At 48.3% G+C, this 16,850-nt stretch overlaps 1 protein-coding gene and 1 pseudogene across 2 annotated transcripts in view; one reads left to right on the top strand and one right to left on the bottom strand.

The window, feature by feature from the left end:
* The window catches only part of CACNA2D4 (calcium voltage-gated channel auxiliary subunit alpha2delta 4), a gene marked incomplete at both ends in the record, with an annotated part of 113,856 nt that overhangs the window by 3,658 nt on the left and 93,348 nt on the right, over nt 1–16,850 (bottom strand). Inside the window, 10 exons of the mRNA XM_079550891.1 lie at nt 158–275; nt 4,285–4,305; nt 5,647–5,702; nt 6,693–6,745; nt 8,464–8,539; nt 9,395–9,465; nt 11,579–11,641; nt 12,561–12,605; nt 13,921–13,935; nt 14,888–14,949. Of these exons, the coding sequence (XP_079407017.1) occupies nt 158–275; nt 4,285–4,305; nt 5,647–5,702; nt 6,693–6,745; nt 8,464–8,539; nt 9,395–9,465; nt 11,579–11,641; nt 12,561–12,605; nt 13,921–13,935; nt 14,888–14,949 (580 nt within the window). The remainder of the gene's footprint in view (nt 1–157; nt 276–4,284; nt 4,306–5,646; nt 5,703–6,692; nt 6,746–8,463; nt 8,540–9,394; nt 9,466–11,578; nt 11,642–12,560; nt 12,606–13,920; nt 13,936–14,887; nt 14,950–16,850) is intronic.
* On the top strand, nt 2,894–3,806 carry LOC306958272 (annotated as a pseudogene). Its single transcript has one exon. The product of its transcript is annotated as an uncharacterized misc_RNA (transcript).

Below are 16,850 nucleotides of genomic sequence, written 5' to 3'. Positions count from 1 at the left end.
CTCGCTGCACACACAGTGTGGGACATGTGCTGGGCACGGTGGCGAGTGGCTCTACTCAGGTTGTCACCATTCCCACTGCCACCAGGCTCCAGTGCTGGCACTGCTTGGGCACGGGCGCTGTGATTCCCGCTACGAGAAGGACAGCTGTAGTTCTTACTTTTGGCAGTCCCCGCACTCGATCAGCCCGTTGGTTTCCTTGATGGTCGGCTCGTACACGAACACGGGGTACTCTGTGTCGCAGGGCTGCAGTGTGTCGTGCTTCTTGTGCCTGTGGGCTGCGTGGGGAGGAGGGAGAGAACAGGCAACATCAGAGGAACACAAAGGAGAGGTCTGCACTGTGATATGAGGTGCGGTGGGCACGGTGGGGATGGGCTGGTGGTTGGACTGGATGATCTTAGCGGTCTTTTATAACCTGAATGATTCTATAAACTAGGGCTCCATCAAGGCCTGTCCCGCTCTGACCATAGCCTACCCGAGGAGCAGCAGCTGAGCACTGCAGCCATCCCGGCTCCCACTAGGTGGTGCGGGAAAACCAGCGTGTGCAGGGCTGCTCCACGGCTCACACCGTCTGGCCCTGCGCATAGCAGGGCGAGAGGCTACAGGACTGCCAGCCTGCTGTCCTCATCGAGGCCTCGTGTCCTGCCTGTTCCCGGGCACACAGTGTTATACAAAGGGCTCCGAGCATACAACAAAGATTTAAATGCTTCCCTGCGACACAGATCCCCCACAGCTGCACCTTGTGCTCTTCTCCTGAGCTCTCGTCTCCCACCGAAATCCTTCCAGGCTATGGGAACACCTCTCAGTAGCATGTTTGGGTTTCTCTTTTTTTACAGATCCAGAAGCAGACAGGACTTGAATTCGGCATCAGTATTCAGCACTCTTGATAATATCTCCATTCGTGGTTTGATGACAAAAGCTACTAGCACTTTCCAGCACAGAGCGGCTACAGAGCAGGTGACCATAAACTAGCCAGCGAAATCCCTGAAGGACTAACAGAGAGGGAAGAATGGAGCAGGAACCCTTTCCTTCAGACTTAATTTGCCATACTAGTGGCTTGGAAAATATCTAATTCTGTAACCTGTGGCCAGACTATCACAGGCACACTCCTCTTTGGGAACGTATGTGCCAAGACCCCACATCTGTGACAGCTTCCCTGGGCAGCCTGTTCCATGCCCATCTCCCTCTGGCGAAGAACGTGTTCCTAACCCCCAAGCTGCTCCTCACACACCTTGCCCTGCACCCCCCTCACCATCTTCACAGCCCTCCTCCGGATGCTCTCATAGTTTTATGTCCTTCTTATGTTGTGGCACCGAAACCTGCACACAGAGCTTGAGGCAAGGCCACACGCACAGAGCAGAGTGGGACAGCCCCTTCCCTTGCCTGGCTGCAGTACTGGCCCTGATGCACCCCAGGACATGGTTGGCCCTTTGGGCTGCCAGGGCACACTGCTGACTTGTGTTTAACTTGCCATCAATCAGAACCCCCAGATTCCTTTTCGCAGGGCAGCTCTCCTACCTCTTGTCCCCCACTCTGTACATATATCCAGGGGCTGATTCCAGTACTTGATCTCGTTAAACTTCACACAGTTGGTAATTTCCCAGCCCTTTAATTTGTCAGGATCTCTCTGCAAGTCCTCTCTGCCCTCGAGGGAGTCAACAGCTCCTCCGTATTAGAGTTGTCTGCAAACTTACTTAGTATACCTTAAAGTCCTGCATCCACATAATTTATGGAAACATTAAAGAGAATTGGCCTGACCCCTCAAGCCCTACAGGTGTTGCACAACTGCCTGCAAGAATTTATCATGCCGCTCATGTCATGGTCCTGACAAAACAGAGATTTTATCCAGGTCCTCATTTTTCCTATATCCCCAGCAAAGCAATTCATTCTCCATTAGCTTCAGCTTGTTGGTGCAGTGTCGTTGAAGTGAATGGAGTTAAAGCAACATAAAAACAGTGGTGTGAAGGATGGAGCACAGGTAGGGGGTGAATCAGACCCAGGCTTACAAAATACAGGATAGAAGTAGTGATGAATAATCAGGGTTGTTGTGCTGGAGTTGGTGGGTTTGGAGAACAGGGCCTTACTAGGAAAGGCAGCTAAACCCACACCAAGAACATACCTGGAGCCTCAGCCAGCCCAGCACTGCTTAGAGGCACACATCTACCCAAGCTCTGATGCAGCTCCCAAACCAGACCAGAGGTAAGTGATGGAAAGTACTGCAGGACTGGCCCCTGCAAGAGCAATTCAGCCCTGGCAGTATGGGCTGGTTGCTAACATTTCTGCCCACAACCTTTCATGGGCATCCACAGTTGCCTTGCTCTGGGTTAACCTCATCACATGCACTAAGATGTACTTTAAAGCTCCTGCACAGGCTGTCTTAGATCAGCCTTGTGGCACGGGCTAAATGAAAACAAGCAACTTTACAATCTCTGACTTCTGAACCAAGACAAGACCTGAGACAGAGATTATGCTTAAGCCTACTGCCACTTAATTTGCCTGGAAGCAATGCAGCTGCAGCAGTATTCTGAATCTCAGAGGGCCCAGCAGCATGTGCAGCATCAGCAGCACGCTGGGACTGAGCCTCTGCGTGCACACACTGAACATCAAAACGCTATCAGCAGCTCTGAGAGCCTGGCGGTCAGGGCTTAGTAAACAGTTGGAGGAGCTGATAACAAATTGCAAACTTTATAGCAAAGCGTGAGTTAATTCCCGGCTGTCATTGCTGCCATCTGCACTTCCAGAAAGACTTTGTCAGGCAGTTGGCAACCAATCCTTCTGAATAGCAAAGGCGGCCCTGCTCCTTGCTGCGAACTGTGCAGCCCAGATTGTGAGCCCTTTGCCACCAGCATACGTCACGAATGTCTGCGCCCATGTCAGTGGATTTACTCTGGTACAAATGAGACAAAATCTGCTGCTTAGATACAAATACAAAACACAGAATTTAATTGATGAGCTTGTAAAATATCCTCTGAGTACATTATCTTGCAGTCAGAAAGGAACTTTTCTGAGCTCCAGAATTCTGGAAATATTCTTTCTTAGGCTGCGTGTCTTGGCTGGGAGTATCTCTGGCTTAATTAAAGGCCTTCAAATCTGCACTGTTGTCCATAAAAGCAGAAGCCCTTACTGACACAGAGGGGAGGGAGATGCTGAGAGCATTGAGAAATCTGTGGAAGCAAAAATGTCTTTTCACCATCTCTGGGAAGCAGATTTGCACAAGGAGTGCAGTCCGAATCAATCATGCCCATACTCCAGTGGCAAGCCTTGCCCTCCCAGAAAGCACAAGAATTTGGGAAGCAGAAATAGGATCAGTGCACACTGAGCAGGGATGTGCATTATTAGATCCCCTAACATTAATTCCTCTGTACGTATCCCCGAATTCACGTGTACTCAGTTTCTCTCCCACAAAATGTCTCCTTCTCTACATACGCTTTGCATTCACCAGCTTTGGCAGGCAGTCAAGAAAATGTTAACATCCCTGGCAAAAATCTTCAGCCTGTTCCTAACAACATGTGCAACCCATTCCTTCCAGCTCCAGTGGTTTCCTTTCACCCTGCCACTCCCTCTCCCGTGCACGGACCCTCAGTTTTTCATCAGCCACACTCCCCTGCTCTTCCTTTTCTTCACGCATGAGGCACATTCCAACTGTCTCTATTTCTCTATCTCTGTCTCACACATACGTCTTGCTGGGCAGAGCGCAAACCGGCAAACATGAGCCAGGTATGGAAGCAGTGAGATACAAACACAGCCACAGTCTGGACTCTGTCTGGAGGGATTTCCAGCTTTCCTGCAGGAGTGGATTTATGAGCTAGAGCATATACTTATCAGTTAAACTGCTTGAATGTAATTCTGCATTACCCTGGGGCTGGGCTGTTATTCATCAGAAGGAGCTAAACCGTGGGGTGTGGAAAAGGAGACTTAAATGCTTCTTAATATCTGAAGACTATGGGACCCACAGAAGGCATTGATTTTGGTGTAACACCTGAAAAGACAGGGGCTGCTGGGAGACATAGTGAGGGACAAACCACATCACAGCAGCTAAGGGCCCATCTGTTCTACAGTCATTATGTGATGGTTTCATTTGTGCCTGCAGTTGCTGAGCAGGCTGGCGTGTCCCTTCCCAGCTCAGCCAGCTAAACAAGGAGTGGAGGGAAATAGCCAGGCACTGCCACACCACCGTGACATCCTTCTGCAAATTCCCTGTTGTCCAAAAAGGGGAAAATTGTCATTTCTAGCCTGGGATTTCTAGCTACATCCTCCTCTTTTTTGCTACTCACTGGTTCTACTTACAGTGATGGAAGACAGCCTTGGCTGGAAGAGTGGCATGCACAAAAACAGTGAAGATGGAGCCATGAGACAGGTTCACATGATGGCAGCACAATGGAGATGAGTTTGCACATAGCAGGCATGGAGATGATATAGGAGAGTTGAAGAAAGCACAAAATGAAATGGTGATGAGTAGTGCAGCAGCAAGAACCTTCTCCCTTCCCCCTCAGACATCCTCAAACAAAAATTAAATAAAGTTGCATCCATTTACTATTCATAACGTCACTATCAGAAATCTTGTACTTGCTCATCTGACTCTTTCTCACTGATTTCTGCAGGGGGACACTCCATGCAAGTTAAACACCATCCATCAGTGCCTCGCAGAGGAAAACTGTAACTTCTACTGCTTTGTCTGCAGATCCCCTTTGGAAGAGGTAAGTGGGACTGACAGCACCCAGATGCTGGGCTGGTTCTCTGACTAGAAGGGCAATTTGCTCTCTGAAAATGAATGTTACCTTGTTAAGACCAGGAAAGTCCCACAGCTTGCAGGGAATGTTCCTCTGCCATCACCCAAAGCACCACTAGTGCTGACAGTCTGTAAGGAAGCAGTGATGGTATGCTACATACAGGAGTGTAGATCTTGCCTGTCCCTTAGGGCTACCTTGGGGCCACTCACATTCCCTGCCTGCAGGGATGGGACGACAGAGGCTTCCAGAACACTCTGAGCAGGCAGCACAGTAGCTACAGGGCAAGTCAGTTGATTTCAACCTAGACCCCTAACCCACACCTCTCTGCTTCCTCTGCTGCACACAGCTGCTGTGTGGTGCCAGGTGCCACCAGCTACTAAAGCCAGTGGGAAAGCAAAGGCCCTCAGTGCGTTGTTTGATCCATGCAGGATGACTCAACAGAGAATCCCACAGCATGGTTGAATCAAAGGATGCAAAGAAGCTTGTTCTTGGTTGAATCTTACAGGCTTTCCTGCTAGTTCTGCAGAGCCCGCTGATGCGGCATCACTGTGTCCCATCCTGTGAGCCACCACTATGAAAGACAGGAAACCCTTCCAACTGGAGGACTTTTTGGCTGATAGACATGCATGCAGGGTGGGGTACTTGGAAGGAAAAGCCTCCCTTTCTCCTTGCAAAAACACTGAGGAAAGAAATCTGTGAGCTGCACAGAGTTTTCCTTGAGCTTGGGCAGGCTGAGATGGGGGTGGGAGGGAAACAGGGTGGTGCTGAGACCTAGAAGCTGGCTTCCAGTGTCTGCAAAGGGAAATGTGATGGGATGGTGTGTTCTTCCATGAGGCTTGGCTTCTCCATACAGCTCCTGCTGCCACCAGCAGTGGTGACACTCACTTGCTATGGGGTGGCTGGACTGCCGCATACTCACCGTCTGCCACATTGTCAGAGTGCCAGAAGCTACTCATGTTAAACTCCAACAGGAAGCTGTCAAAAGAGCAAGAACAGGGGATGCTTTTTCAGCAGCCTGGAAGGATGTAAGGGTCAGTCATCAAGGATGTCATCAAGGATGCAAGAGATGGCCCTGTGGCCCAGTGTGCATCACCTCTAACAAGTGTACTGCAAGTTTCCTGGCAGTGCAAGTCTGAATTTTTTGTTTGTCTGTTTGTTAGGTTTATTTATTTGTTTATTTATGGTGTGTAGATCTGTACTGTGGGATCTATACGGTGGAATAACTGAGTGGGCTTTCCCTGAAGGATATACTGTTCAGGGACCTACTGGTGAAGGGCTGAAAGTGGCAGCCCCAGAGGGGCACAGGTGGCTTGTGGGGAGCCAGCACTGTGGTGACACAGACTTTAGCCACAAGCCATGTTGAACTGTGCTGTGCCAACAGGCTCAAGGCCCAGCACCTGGATCATTGCTGCCTCTAGAGTTGGGATGTTCACGATCATTGTTTCAGCCTGGGCCCAGAAAGCTGAGCAGCTCTGGTCTTAATCTGAGCTTGATCCTGATTTGAGCTTTAATTTTTATTCGTTCTGTGGTGTGAAGTATGCCTGATCCAGAGCTTGACACAAGACCCCTCTCTTCTCCCTCACCTGCCACTCATACGGGAGCTTCCTGCTTCCTTCTGGCCTCCCTCAGCCCGTGGGGGAATCACTTATCATAGGAGAGTGAGACAGGGAGGAGGACTTAGCATCAAGGACCTGCAGGGCCTCCAGAGACCCAAGTCCTATTTCTGACTTTGCCGCTTTGTACTGAGTGACTTCAGGTAAATCCCAGACCTGCTCAGGGCCTCTGCCTCTGCCTCTGTGAAATGGGAATAGTAATAGCTTTCTGGCTCCCGGGAGCAATGCACCAGGCTGAATGTCACAAAAAGGCTGACAGCGATGTCCTGTGCATAGCCTCCTCTCACAGTCCTCTCAGCTCTCACCCCGCCTAGTCTGAGCCTCCCAAATACCCGCATCTTTTTGTACTCACATGAGGAAATCACTTATCAGCCATTTCAGTGCAGCTAGAAAGGCATAAATTGGCTAGAGAACAAAAGAAGAAATGAGACACACTATAAGGACCTGGTCAGAGAGTATACAGTTGTTATGCAGGACCCCATGTTTCAGATCAATTCCCTCCATTGCTCAGAGCTCCTGAAGGTTGGAAATTCAAGGTCTGGGCATCACTGGAAAACACTCAAATACATCAGAAGCAGCAACTGCCTTGCTGCTAATAATATCTTCTCACCCCTCCCAGTCAGGGTCAGGGAGTTTATCACAGATGTGTGAAGGACTTTGAAGATGTAATTGCTTGATGATTTCTCTCCAGTATGGATGACCTTGAAACTCAGAGCAGGAGAGAAATATAGCTAAATGGGGCACCACCATTCTAGGAAGCTTTTATATTCCAATTGCAAGTGGTGTTTCTGGGACAAGCTACAGCATTGTCCAGGAGTTGGTGTTATCTGCTATTGATTAAGTTTAACTGTGATTTCATGCAGCCTTTCCTCAAGATGGCATGACTTGTACTGTCTTCCATCTGTTCTGCTATGAACTGAAAATCCAGCATCATCCCAGGGCCAATTATTCTGCAGAGGATCCTGCTGGTTCTTCACTTCGGGGTAAGTAACCATGTTTAAGCTTCATTTCTCCCTCTCCAACTTACACTCATGTCCTGGAACCCAAAACATGCAGCAGTCATTGGACACGAGAGAATGTTTAATTACTGCTTATCTTCAAGCAAGATATGTCAGCAAGTAGGAAAATGATTGGAGATTTGACTGATTTTTTTCCTTCGAACTATATATATATCTATAAATGGACTTTTCTTTCTTCCTTTCTGAGGATTTTGCTACAGGGACAAAAGGAGAGATGGAATTTGGAGGTTGATTCTTTTGTTCTCTTCTCAATTCACCTACTTTTGGCAGCTGATGTATTTTGACATTTTTTTCAATTCTCGATCAAGCAAATATTTTCAGTACAATCACAATATTTTATCTATCCAGTTTCAGTATAGCTATTAAAATGAATACTTTGTTGAAAATTATTTTACTAGAAAAAAAAAAAATGACAATGTTATGCCATTAGATGTACTTCCAGCACACCACACTTTCAGCAGTCAAATCATCATATCAATAATAAATACATCTCTGTTTAGGGTTACTTTAGCTAATTTGAATTGGATTGAGTATTGATTAACGACTTAGTTCTGCCTGGTCAAGGCTGCTAGAAAGGTAGAGAGGAATTATGTTATCTGTTGTATCAGATTAAAGAGAGGTTGCAACCTCTGATAGTTTATTCTCTGGGCTGTCAGCTCTTCTCAGCAGCTTTGACCCTTCTTTCTGTTACTCCCAGCCCACTCACGCTTCACCTGAAAGGCTGACAACTTCGCCTCTCTGATGCTCTGTTCACTGTCAGGGCAACTCTCCCTTTGGGACTGCTGAATGAAAACACGTCCTGTGAAAGCATTTCTGTTCATTTCAGCTGCAAGCTGGTATAGTCTGGTTCCTGCCCCGTCCCTGTTTCTTCCAGTTGTCAGTAGGATCCTACATGCCAATAGTCAAATTAGAAACCACTGTCAGTGGCCATTACTGCCTCAGAAACTTGTCTCAGATGAGTCTAGATCTTCCCAGCACTTGGAAGTAAATGGCCCTTAAGTTCTTCCGGGCAATGTGCAACACTACATGTGCTACACCACTTTGTTGGAGATGCCCAAGGAAAAAGCCTTCACAGACAATCCCTGTGTGCAGTGGGATACGTACACTGAGCAGCGGCCGGGCACCACTGTGGTGGTGGTAGGGCACCTTGCACATTGCTTGGTAGTCATACATTGTCACCCTGCAATTAAAACAAAATAAGCAGGCAGTGAAGAGCAAGCAACCCAACCGACTATGAGCCACTCATGGCAGCCTATGCTACTTTATCCTACCTGGGTCCCATTCTACAAAAAAGTTTCTGTGTGGACGAATTAAAGCAGTGGCCTGCTTAAATATGTCTTTGCTGTTAGGTCAGTGCTGGACTTTGAAAAAGGAGAAATATGGGACTTGGATTAATGTAACTGGGTCAGTATGGGAGGCAATGCATCCCTAATTACAGGTGATGAGTAAAGCAGAATCTGAAGCTGGAGAATTATAATTGTGTATTCTGTAAGTTTCCCTAGTTCCTGCTTTCATGTCGCTGAATATCTGAGTTTTCTTTTGAAATGTGCTGGGAGAATGGAGAGAGGTGGTCAGAGAGATTTTATAAAAGATTTTATAAGGGAAGGAATGTTCTCAGACAAATGCAGTGCCGCCTCTGAGACCCCTCATTCCATCTCTCATGGAAAGGCCTTCCAAGTGGTGGGAGAAAATGAAGTGCTTTCACCTCAAATGCCAGGGTGCATTTCCATAGTACTGTGCCCTGAAAAAAAGGCAGAGAGCAGCTGTTCTCTGGCAACACTAAGACTGGCGTTGTACATCTCAGTGCGTCAAGCCGTAGGAGGAACAGAGAGGAGGAGAAACATGCTGTGGGGTGACAATGGCTGAGCCTGTCAGGGGAGGATGTGGGCAGCTGAAGTTGCTCTGGTAGCAAAGAGCCACAGATGCCTATTCAGGCATCCTGCACTGCTGAGTAGGACTGCTTGCTGAGCCTAACGTGCTCTGCCCCACACATCAGCTGAGCAAGGATAAGCATGAAGCAGGGACCCCCGCTTACCGTCTGAACATGCCCATGTTCAGTAGCTGGGTCATTACTGAGCCATCCACTGCACCAAGGAATTTTCCAATCTGCAAGCACAAGAAAGGGGAAAAAATGGCATAAGCTATCAAGAGTAAAATTTCCATGTCTCGAGTAAAATTTCTTTCCTGCTCCAGCTAACCTAGCCTGTCTGGAGGTGCACTACACACCACACATGCCTGTAAGAAGGCAGTGCTGAGCTTTGACCTTCATCTGGTGAGGACTTCCCCTACCACCAGCCCGGTTAACAGTCCCCAGATCCCACTGGCATGCCTGGATTAAATGTGGACTTTGTGGTTTTCTGGTCCCATTTATGTTTTGATGTCAACGACCTCAAATATCTCAACCCCAGACCTGAGAACTGCTGCTCTGGAGATTTCACATAAACAACAATTCTGGCTTTCTTGATTACTAAATCATGACAAATCCATTCAAAAATTGCTCAGAATCTGCCAAGCTCACTGCTTTGTTTGCATGCAAGAAAATAAAATACTCATAATAATACTGAAGAAATGTGCTGTCCTTTGTCTCTTCCTGACTCATGGAGTTTGACATAACAAGTAGCTCCCATCTACGATGGAGCCATCCCTGCAGTCTGGGGGGACATCTTACTTTTCCTCTTACTTTTCTTTGATAGGCCCCTAGTTATTTAGAAAGCACTAGCAGATGACAGATGACTCCATTTTTTTCGAGTTGGGCATTTCCAAAAACAAACAAGCAAATCTTAAATAGATTCCGTAAATAAATGTACCTAAGATCATATGGTAATCATCTACATGGTTATGGGAAGATACAGTCTTCCCAACAAGCTTTAAAAGATGTTTCACTATACAAGTAAGTATGTAACATCAACTCCCCTTTGAGCACTTGGATTTTAATCATCCCTGATGTCGAAGGTGTCTGAGCATGAAATAGCTTTTCTCACTCCTTGCTGTGACAAGGGCAGAGGGCCGCTGCAGGACCACAGATGGGGCTCCCCTAAGAATCCCTCTGCCATGTTTGTCCTTCTTCCCGGCTCTGGGTTTCCACATGTCCTGGCGATTTCAGAGGTTCACAGCACAAAATATCACCTCTGGTACCTTTTTTTTTCTGTGATCTGGCTGTTGATAAGCTTCAGGCAGTGGTTACAGGGGCCCAAAGGATCTCCACGGGGCAGGGTGTGGGATGGGACAAGAGGGGCTGCAGAGCACCAAGTGAGCATCATTCAGCTAGCAAGGCTACGAAGCACAGATACTGATTTAATGGTGCTGCTGCCTTGAATTCTCTTTGGGGTTTAAGAGTGTGGATGCTCATGGTTATGCTGGGAAACAAGCACAGTAACTGGAACAAGCAGTATTTTCTTTATTTTTCAAGTTTTCTTTGTTTTATTTTTGGCAAAACAAGTTGTTGAACAGGGACCTTTACTGAAATAGTCACTGTGCCAGGTAGGTCACTGTCCTGACAGAAAAGAGGCTGGTTTTTCTTTGCAGTGTGCCCTCTTTATATCTTTATATCTGTCTGTATCACCCCCTGGTGATACAGTGGTGCAGATTCACTTTGCTTTGTGAGTCCCAGCAGCCCTCATTTTGGCTTCTTTGAAATTATTGTGTAATTGTCTGCTGGATTCACAATCTCACTTTTTTCTTTTGCCAGCCTATTACGAGCGTGGTAACCAAGATGAGTCCAGATGGAAAATAAGGGACACACAAATTTTTATTACCAAAATCCTGTTTTATTACTCCTTTTTCTTTTCTGTCCCAGCTGCTTTGAGATGAATGACACTACCTCGTGCTCCACTTTCAAACTATAACTTCTTGAACAGCCTCTTATGAGATACTCTGCTACAGGCTTTGTGAGAAACTGAAATACAGTCTGCCATTCATTCTCCCCTACTACTGTTTTGCCAACACATGCAAAGAACTATAGCTGCTAAGACATATTTTCTTCTATCATAGACGTATTGCTTGTCCCAGTCACATCCACAGGAGAAAAGGAAACAAAAGGATGACATGACCGGTTCCTTCCTTATCATCACAAACTCCTGCCTTACCTGGGATGTGTTGTCCCTTCACCACACAGCCAAGTGTCACCACAACCTGGCCACCCTCGTAGCCCTTGTTGGGCTTCACTGGTGTTCAGTGAGCACACCATGCACCCTCCCCTCCTTCTCTTATGTACTCTTACCTCTGGAGGTCTTTTGGAAACAAGGATAAAGCCATTATTATCAATGAGGAAGCAATTCAGAACCTGCGGAGATGAAAGAGAAGTGACATCAGAGACAGAGCTGTGCTGGCTTCCACAAAGTGAAGTGTGTGGGCTCAGCCCCAACACTGCCATGCCTTGCCCCATCACACAGCTAACACAGGCTTTGGAGCACTGACTTCCCTCTGCTTCCCCATTTTGAGGTATTCAGCTTGTGGCAGAGATGCTGTCGTGCTGTGGCTGTATGTAGGGCTAACACAGTTTGAACCACTCTTAAAGAGATGATACATCCTGTAGGCATCGACAGGATATTTGGAGGGTATCCCTCTTCTACTGTTTTCCATCTCCATAATTCATATTTTATAACCACTCATTAAATAACCCTCTCCTCACCACTTAGTACCTGTGCTGCTTTTATCATTTTTACTTTGCAAAGTAGGAAATGGAGGCATGGGGCTCCAAAAATCATAGCCTTAGATGAACACAGGAGGATAACTGTGGTGATTCCACTCTCCTGGGCACAATATCATGTCCTCAATATGCTGAGACATGCAAAGCAGTGGCATAAATGCAAAGGGGACAGTCCAGCACATACTGTCATACTGCTAGCCTCTCTCTCTGGCAGGCTGGTGACACTGGTGGGACTGCCTTAGAAGAGATGGACGGCTGGAGACCAGGTGTCCCTGGTGGGCTCAGCTGGGATAGAATCATAGCACGGCCTAGAGCTTGGAACGGACCTTAAAGATCATCTGGTTCCAATCCCTTGCTGTGGGCAGGGCTGACGTCTCAGTTGATGTCACTACTAGCAGAACATCTAAGTCAAGGGAATATCTAAGCTGTCCTACCCTAGCTATACAACCTCTTGTGAGATGGCAGGCAGCACCTGATGTCTGGAGAGATAGAGACCTCCATGACCATCAATAGTTCCCATTGCAGATACAGAGAGGAAATCTGGGCAACTTACATCGTCCTGACAGCTCAGTGGACAGGCACCATCGAAGGCACTGCACTGGAAAGAAAAAGCAGGAATTACATCAAGACATGATCTCATCTTCCAGACTCCCCCTTGGGACTGCACAGGGTCTCCACACCAGCATCTCATGAAGCTCTGCAGGTCAGCTGGCATTTGGAACAAGACAAGAAGCACCCTCAGGCTGGTCAGTCCATGGCCATGTGCAGTCCTTGTGCTGTGCCTCCCCAGTGAGCAATGTCCCCTTAGCTGCCCCAGCATACTCTCAGCAGAACTCTGTGCCCAGAGCAGAGCCAGAGCTGGTAAGGGAAGGGGCAGCAGCCAGCTCTGCTGTGCTAGCAGAGGCTGCTGTGCGCTGGCAAGGAAACAGCACGTATTTCAGCATCTGCTGGGAAATACATGGCATGGCATTTTAGATCAGAATTATTCTCAGGCGGGGTTTTTTTTGTTGTTGTTGTTATTGCTGTTGGTTTCTTTATTCTCAGGACAGCTAATGATAAAATAGGATGTGAATGGTGGTTGTGTAGCCCCGGGCACCATCCATTTGTTTCATTTAGGATTTCTGTGTACTGGATTTGACATGTGTTTCACAACACTGAACCGGGTGGGGACACGAGGGGTTAAGTGGCGAGTAACAAAGCCCTTCAGGTGCTTATTGATTCTGTAATTGTTCGGAGTTGGTGGTGGCTGCCCATGTCTGTCTCTTTGTGTTATTTTTCACGCTATTCGTGCTAGCAGCTGAGAAAGGGAAGCTGACACGGCATTGCCATTTCTGTACATGGGGTCCCCTTCCTGCCAGAGGTCTTCCAGGGCCAGGGGAGGATGCTGACGTGTTGCAGCCTGCCTGCTCCCCCCTCCCCCACTGCCCTTTCTCTCTGCAAAGCCCTTATTATGCAGAAGCCCCAGCCTCTTTCTGGATGATTCTCAATACCAAGAAGCAAATTTCAAAGTACAACAAAGCCATTACTCTAAGGTAGGATTTGTTTCCCATCCTGAGTTTAGGACAAACTCTATTTCCAGGTTTCCATCCCTCTGCTCAGTTTCGAGGGAGGGCCAGTGATTGTCACACTGTTTGCACTACAGCTCCAAGCAGCTCACGGAGGCTGTGGGGAAGGTGGCTTCATCCACAGATGCAAGCACAGCCTCACTGCTGTCTTTACGCAGCACAGCAGAGAAATACAGCCATAAGGAGCCAGCGTGACCACCTGGGGGTCACATATATGGGACACACAGACTGGGGCCGTCTCCCCGACTGCAGGCCCCAGAAAGTCATGACCCTCAGACCCCCTGCACACCATAACCTTCATGCACTGGCACCCAGTGTACTCAGCAATGCCAGCCAGTGCCTACTTACATCGGTATCGTTGGGCTGGGGGCAGCCGATGCAGCATGTCCAGGGCAGCAGGAGAGAGAAAACAGAACTGTTAGTACTGCCCATGTCAGTCTATGGTCACAGGAAGCCTGGCAGGATTTTTCCTACAACCATGTTGTACAGGTGCTTGGAACACAAGCCTCCTTTCAGCTTCTGTCATAAGCACCCCTATTGTCAAACAGCTGAAATGGGCTTGTGCCCATGTTTGTGTTTGACCATGGGTATGGTCTGCAAGAGATGGGGTGCCTCTGCCTCCTGCTGCCCAGCCTCCTGAGTACCCTCCCAGCCCCCTGTTTTCCCAGCCCTCACCTTCTGACTCTTCCCTGCTGACCACCAAGATCATGTCCACTGCATGCTGCTCCAGCCCAGAGTCTGTTGTCCCCGCCAGAGGCAAAACCCATGAGGAAAGCCCCTGGTGCTAGTAGGATGGGGTTTCCCCTCTTCTGCCCCTCAGAGGAGGACAGCTTCCTCATGGCGCAGCAAGGGTTCAGAATGAGCACAACACTGAAACTTCATCCCTGCAGCAAATTATTTGTATTTTGGCAAGCTCGTAGCATTTTGTTACCATCATCAAGATGATAAAAGAGGACAGAATATTTTTTTTCCCCCACGTTCCTGAAATTTCAGATTTCCATGAGGTTTCTGAAAGGCAGGATGAGCAGAGACATGTTTCTACAATTAAATGTCATATGCAGCAGAGCTCATGCTGGGCTGGGATGCTGACACCATCACCGTAGTGATTATGGAGCAGACCTGGGGCTCAGGCAGCATTAGTGCTGTCAGAGGATTAGGGAAATGTGTGGCTTCCAACTAATCTACTTTCAAAATCTTCTAATATGAATTTCACTGCAGCCCTTATGAAGATACCACCACTGTGCATGATGCACTGCAGCCCTGGCCCAGCTGACCAAGAGCACTGTGTTGCCTGCACGCTCAGTGATGCTCCTACCTGCTGCATGGCCATCCAGAACTTGCGTTGGAGTAACTCCAGCTTGATTTGCACGCCCACCGCTATGGGAATAGGGGAGGAGGAAAAGAGGAACGTGTGAGAAAGAGAAAGACTAAGTTAGGAGAGGAGTGCTAAACAGACTGCAGTTGAGAGTCAAGGCTTTAACAAGGTAGGGCTGAGGAGGACGCTGGCTGCTACACTGAGGCACTGACACCTCCCTCCTGCTGAATACTGCCGACCTACAAACTGAGAACACCACCACTGAAACAACATCCCCCTAAAAAAACAACACAGAGAGAGCCTGTGCGCTTTCATCTCTGCCCTTTGTGGGTTTGTCCAGCAGGAATGGACTGCTCTGATCCTCCCTGTCTCATCTCCTTACAACCCAGTATCAATCAGCAAAAAGTAGGGCAGCGTGAAGAAGGGATGAGAACCTCCCCCTTCTCAGGGGGAAACAACAGTGATTGAAATGGCTTTTAAGCCACCTCAAAAGCACAAAACCACTAATGCCCCTTGAGGAGAGCATGTGGGGTAGTACTGCAGTGTTACCCCAGCCCAGCCCAGTGCACACTCCAAGAAGTTTGTGTTCCTTAATGAAGTGCACCCTAATTTCTCAGCTTAATTGCTCTTCTATTCCCAGCACCATGTTCCTGAAGCATGGCACAGCCCCACTCTGGAAGAAGCCAGGCAGGGTCTCCCTGACAGAACAACACAGCTGTTCTGATGCTGAGATCTGATGCTCTCATTTGGATGGGTGTGAATTAAAACCAGAGTATCGTGGTGGTAATTTCCATGCAGCACACACAAAGCCTGACACCAGCAGGGTCACAGCCATATCGTGGCAGCTCTGCCTTCTGTAGCAGTGTCAGAGCCCTTCCTGTCACAGTCCCACTGCTTGCAGAGATTATGGAATCCCATTCATGTGTATGCCCCTTACCCTGCTGCAGAACAGCTCTGACTGCCAGTGACTGGGGGAAAAGAATGATTTTGTACAGCTGCCCTAAGTCCTAAGTCCCGCACTGCACAAACTAGACAAGACACAGCTCTCACTTGAGTTTCCTCATTCTCTTTTATAGCTTCTCAGGAAACAGCTATTCCCCTTATCACAGCAGATCACATCAGTGCCACCAAGCATTATCCAGGCCTTATAGGTTTTATGAGACTGAAAGAGGAGTTGACACCAACACAGCTAACCTTGCATGGCACAGACACACTGAGTAGCTCATGTTTTTGCCGGTGGGAACATCTATCCCCAAAGCGTTCTTCTGAGGGACCTTAGCCCCTAGTTGCCATCCCTGCCTCTGCCCAGCAGGCAGGAGCAGCACATCCAGAGCCTGAGCTGCAGGGTCTGTCCCCTTCTGAATTTGCAGTCAGGTTTGCCTGTCTGCAAAGCACCCGTCAAAGGAAGCCATGGCGGAAGGACTGCCCCATGCTCCTGCCTGGTACCACCTCTCCTCATCACCCCGGTGTGGATAGACAGCTCAGCTGAGAGGGAGAGGACTGGAACAAGACCCTCTTCTCCCACTGAAACATGGCTAAGGGCCCTTTTTGGTCTGGTTGCAGAGTGTGTGCTGCAGGAGTGAAAGATCCAAGGCCATGAAATTGCGAATGGCCTTGTGTGCTGCACAGCAACAGCCTTGAAGTCCTTGGAGGGACTGTGGCAAATCATTTTATTCCAACCAATTACAAATAACCTGGGCGCCTCCAGTTTCCCAGCAATGAAATAAAACCCAGGGACAAGCCATGCTGCATGCTTGCATATCGAACTGGTGCTACATCATGCTGAGGAGCTACCTAGCAGCAGGCAGCTTCCCACCTGCAGGCCTGGCCAGCACTCGCTGTTACCAGCTTCTTGGTTCAGTGTGGAGAGAACAGCCTCCCCTCCACCTGCTTCTTCCTTCACCGAGCATGTCTGCCTCATTAGCTCATCCTCTGCCGTCTCTCGTTCTGTCTGCCTTCTCCA

Source organism: Tetrao urogallus (genome assembly GCF_951394365.1).
Source record: "Tetrao urogallus genome assembly, chromosome: 1".
NCBI lineage: Eukaryota > Metazoa > Chordata > Aves > Galliformes > Phasianidae > Tetrao > Tetrao urogallus.
The sequence above is the reverse complement of the archived record's forward strand: the minus strand, read 5'-3'. Positions and strand labels throughout refer to the sequence as shown.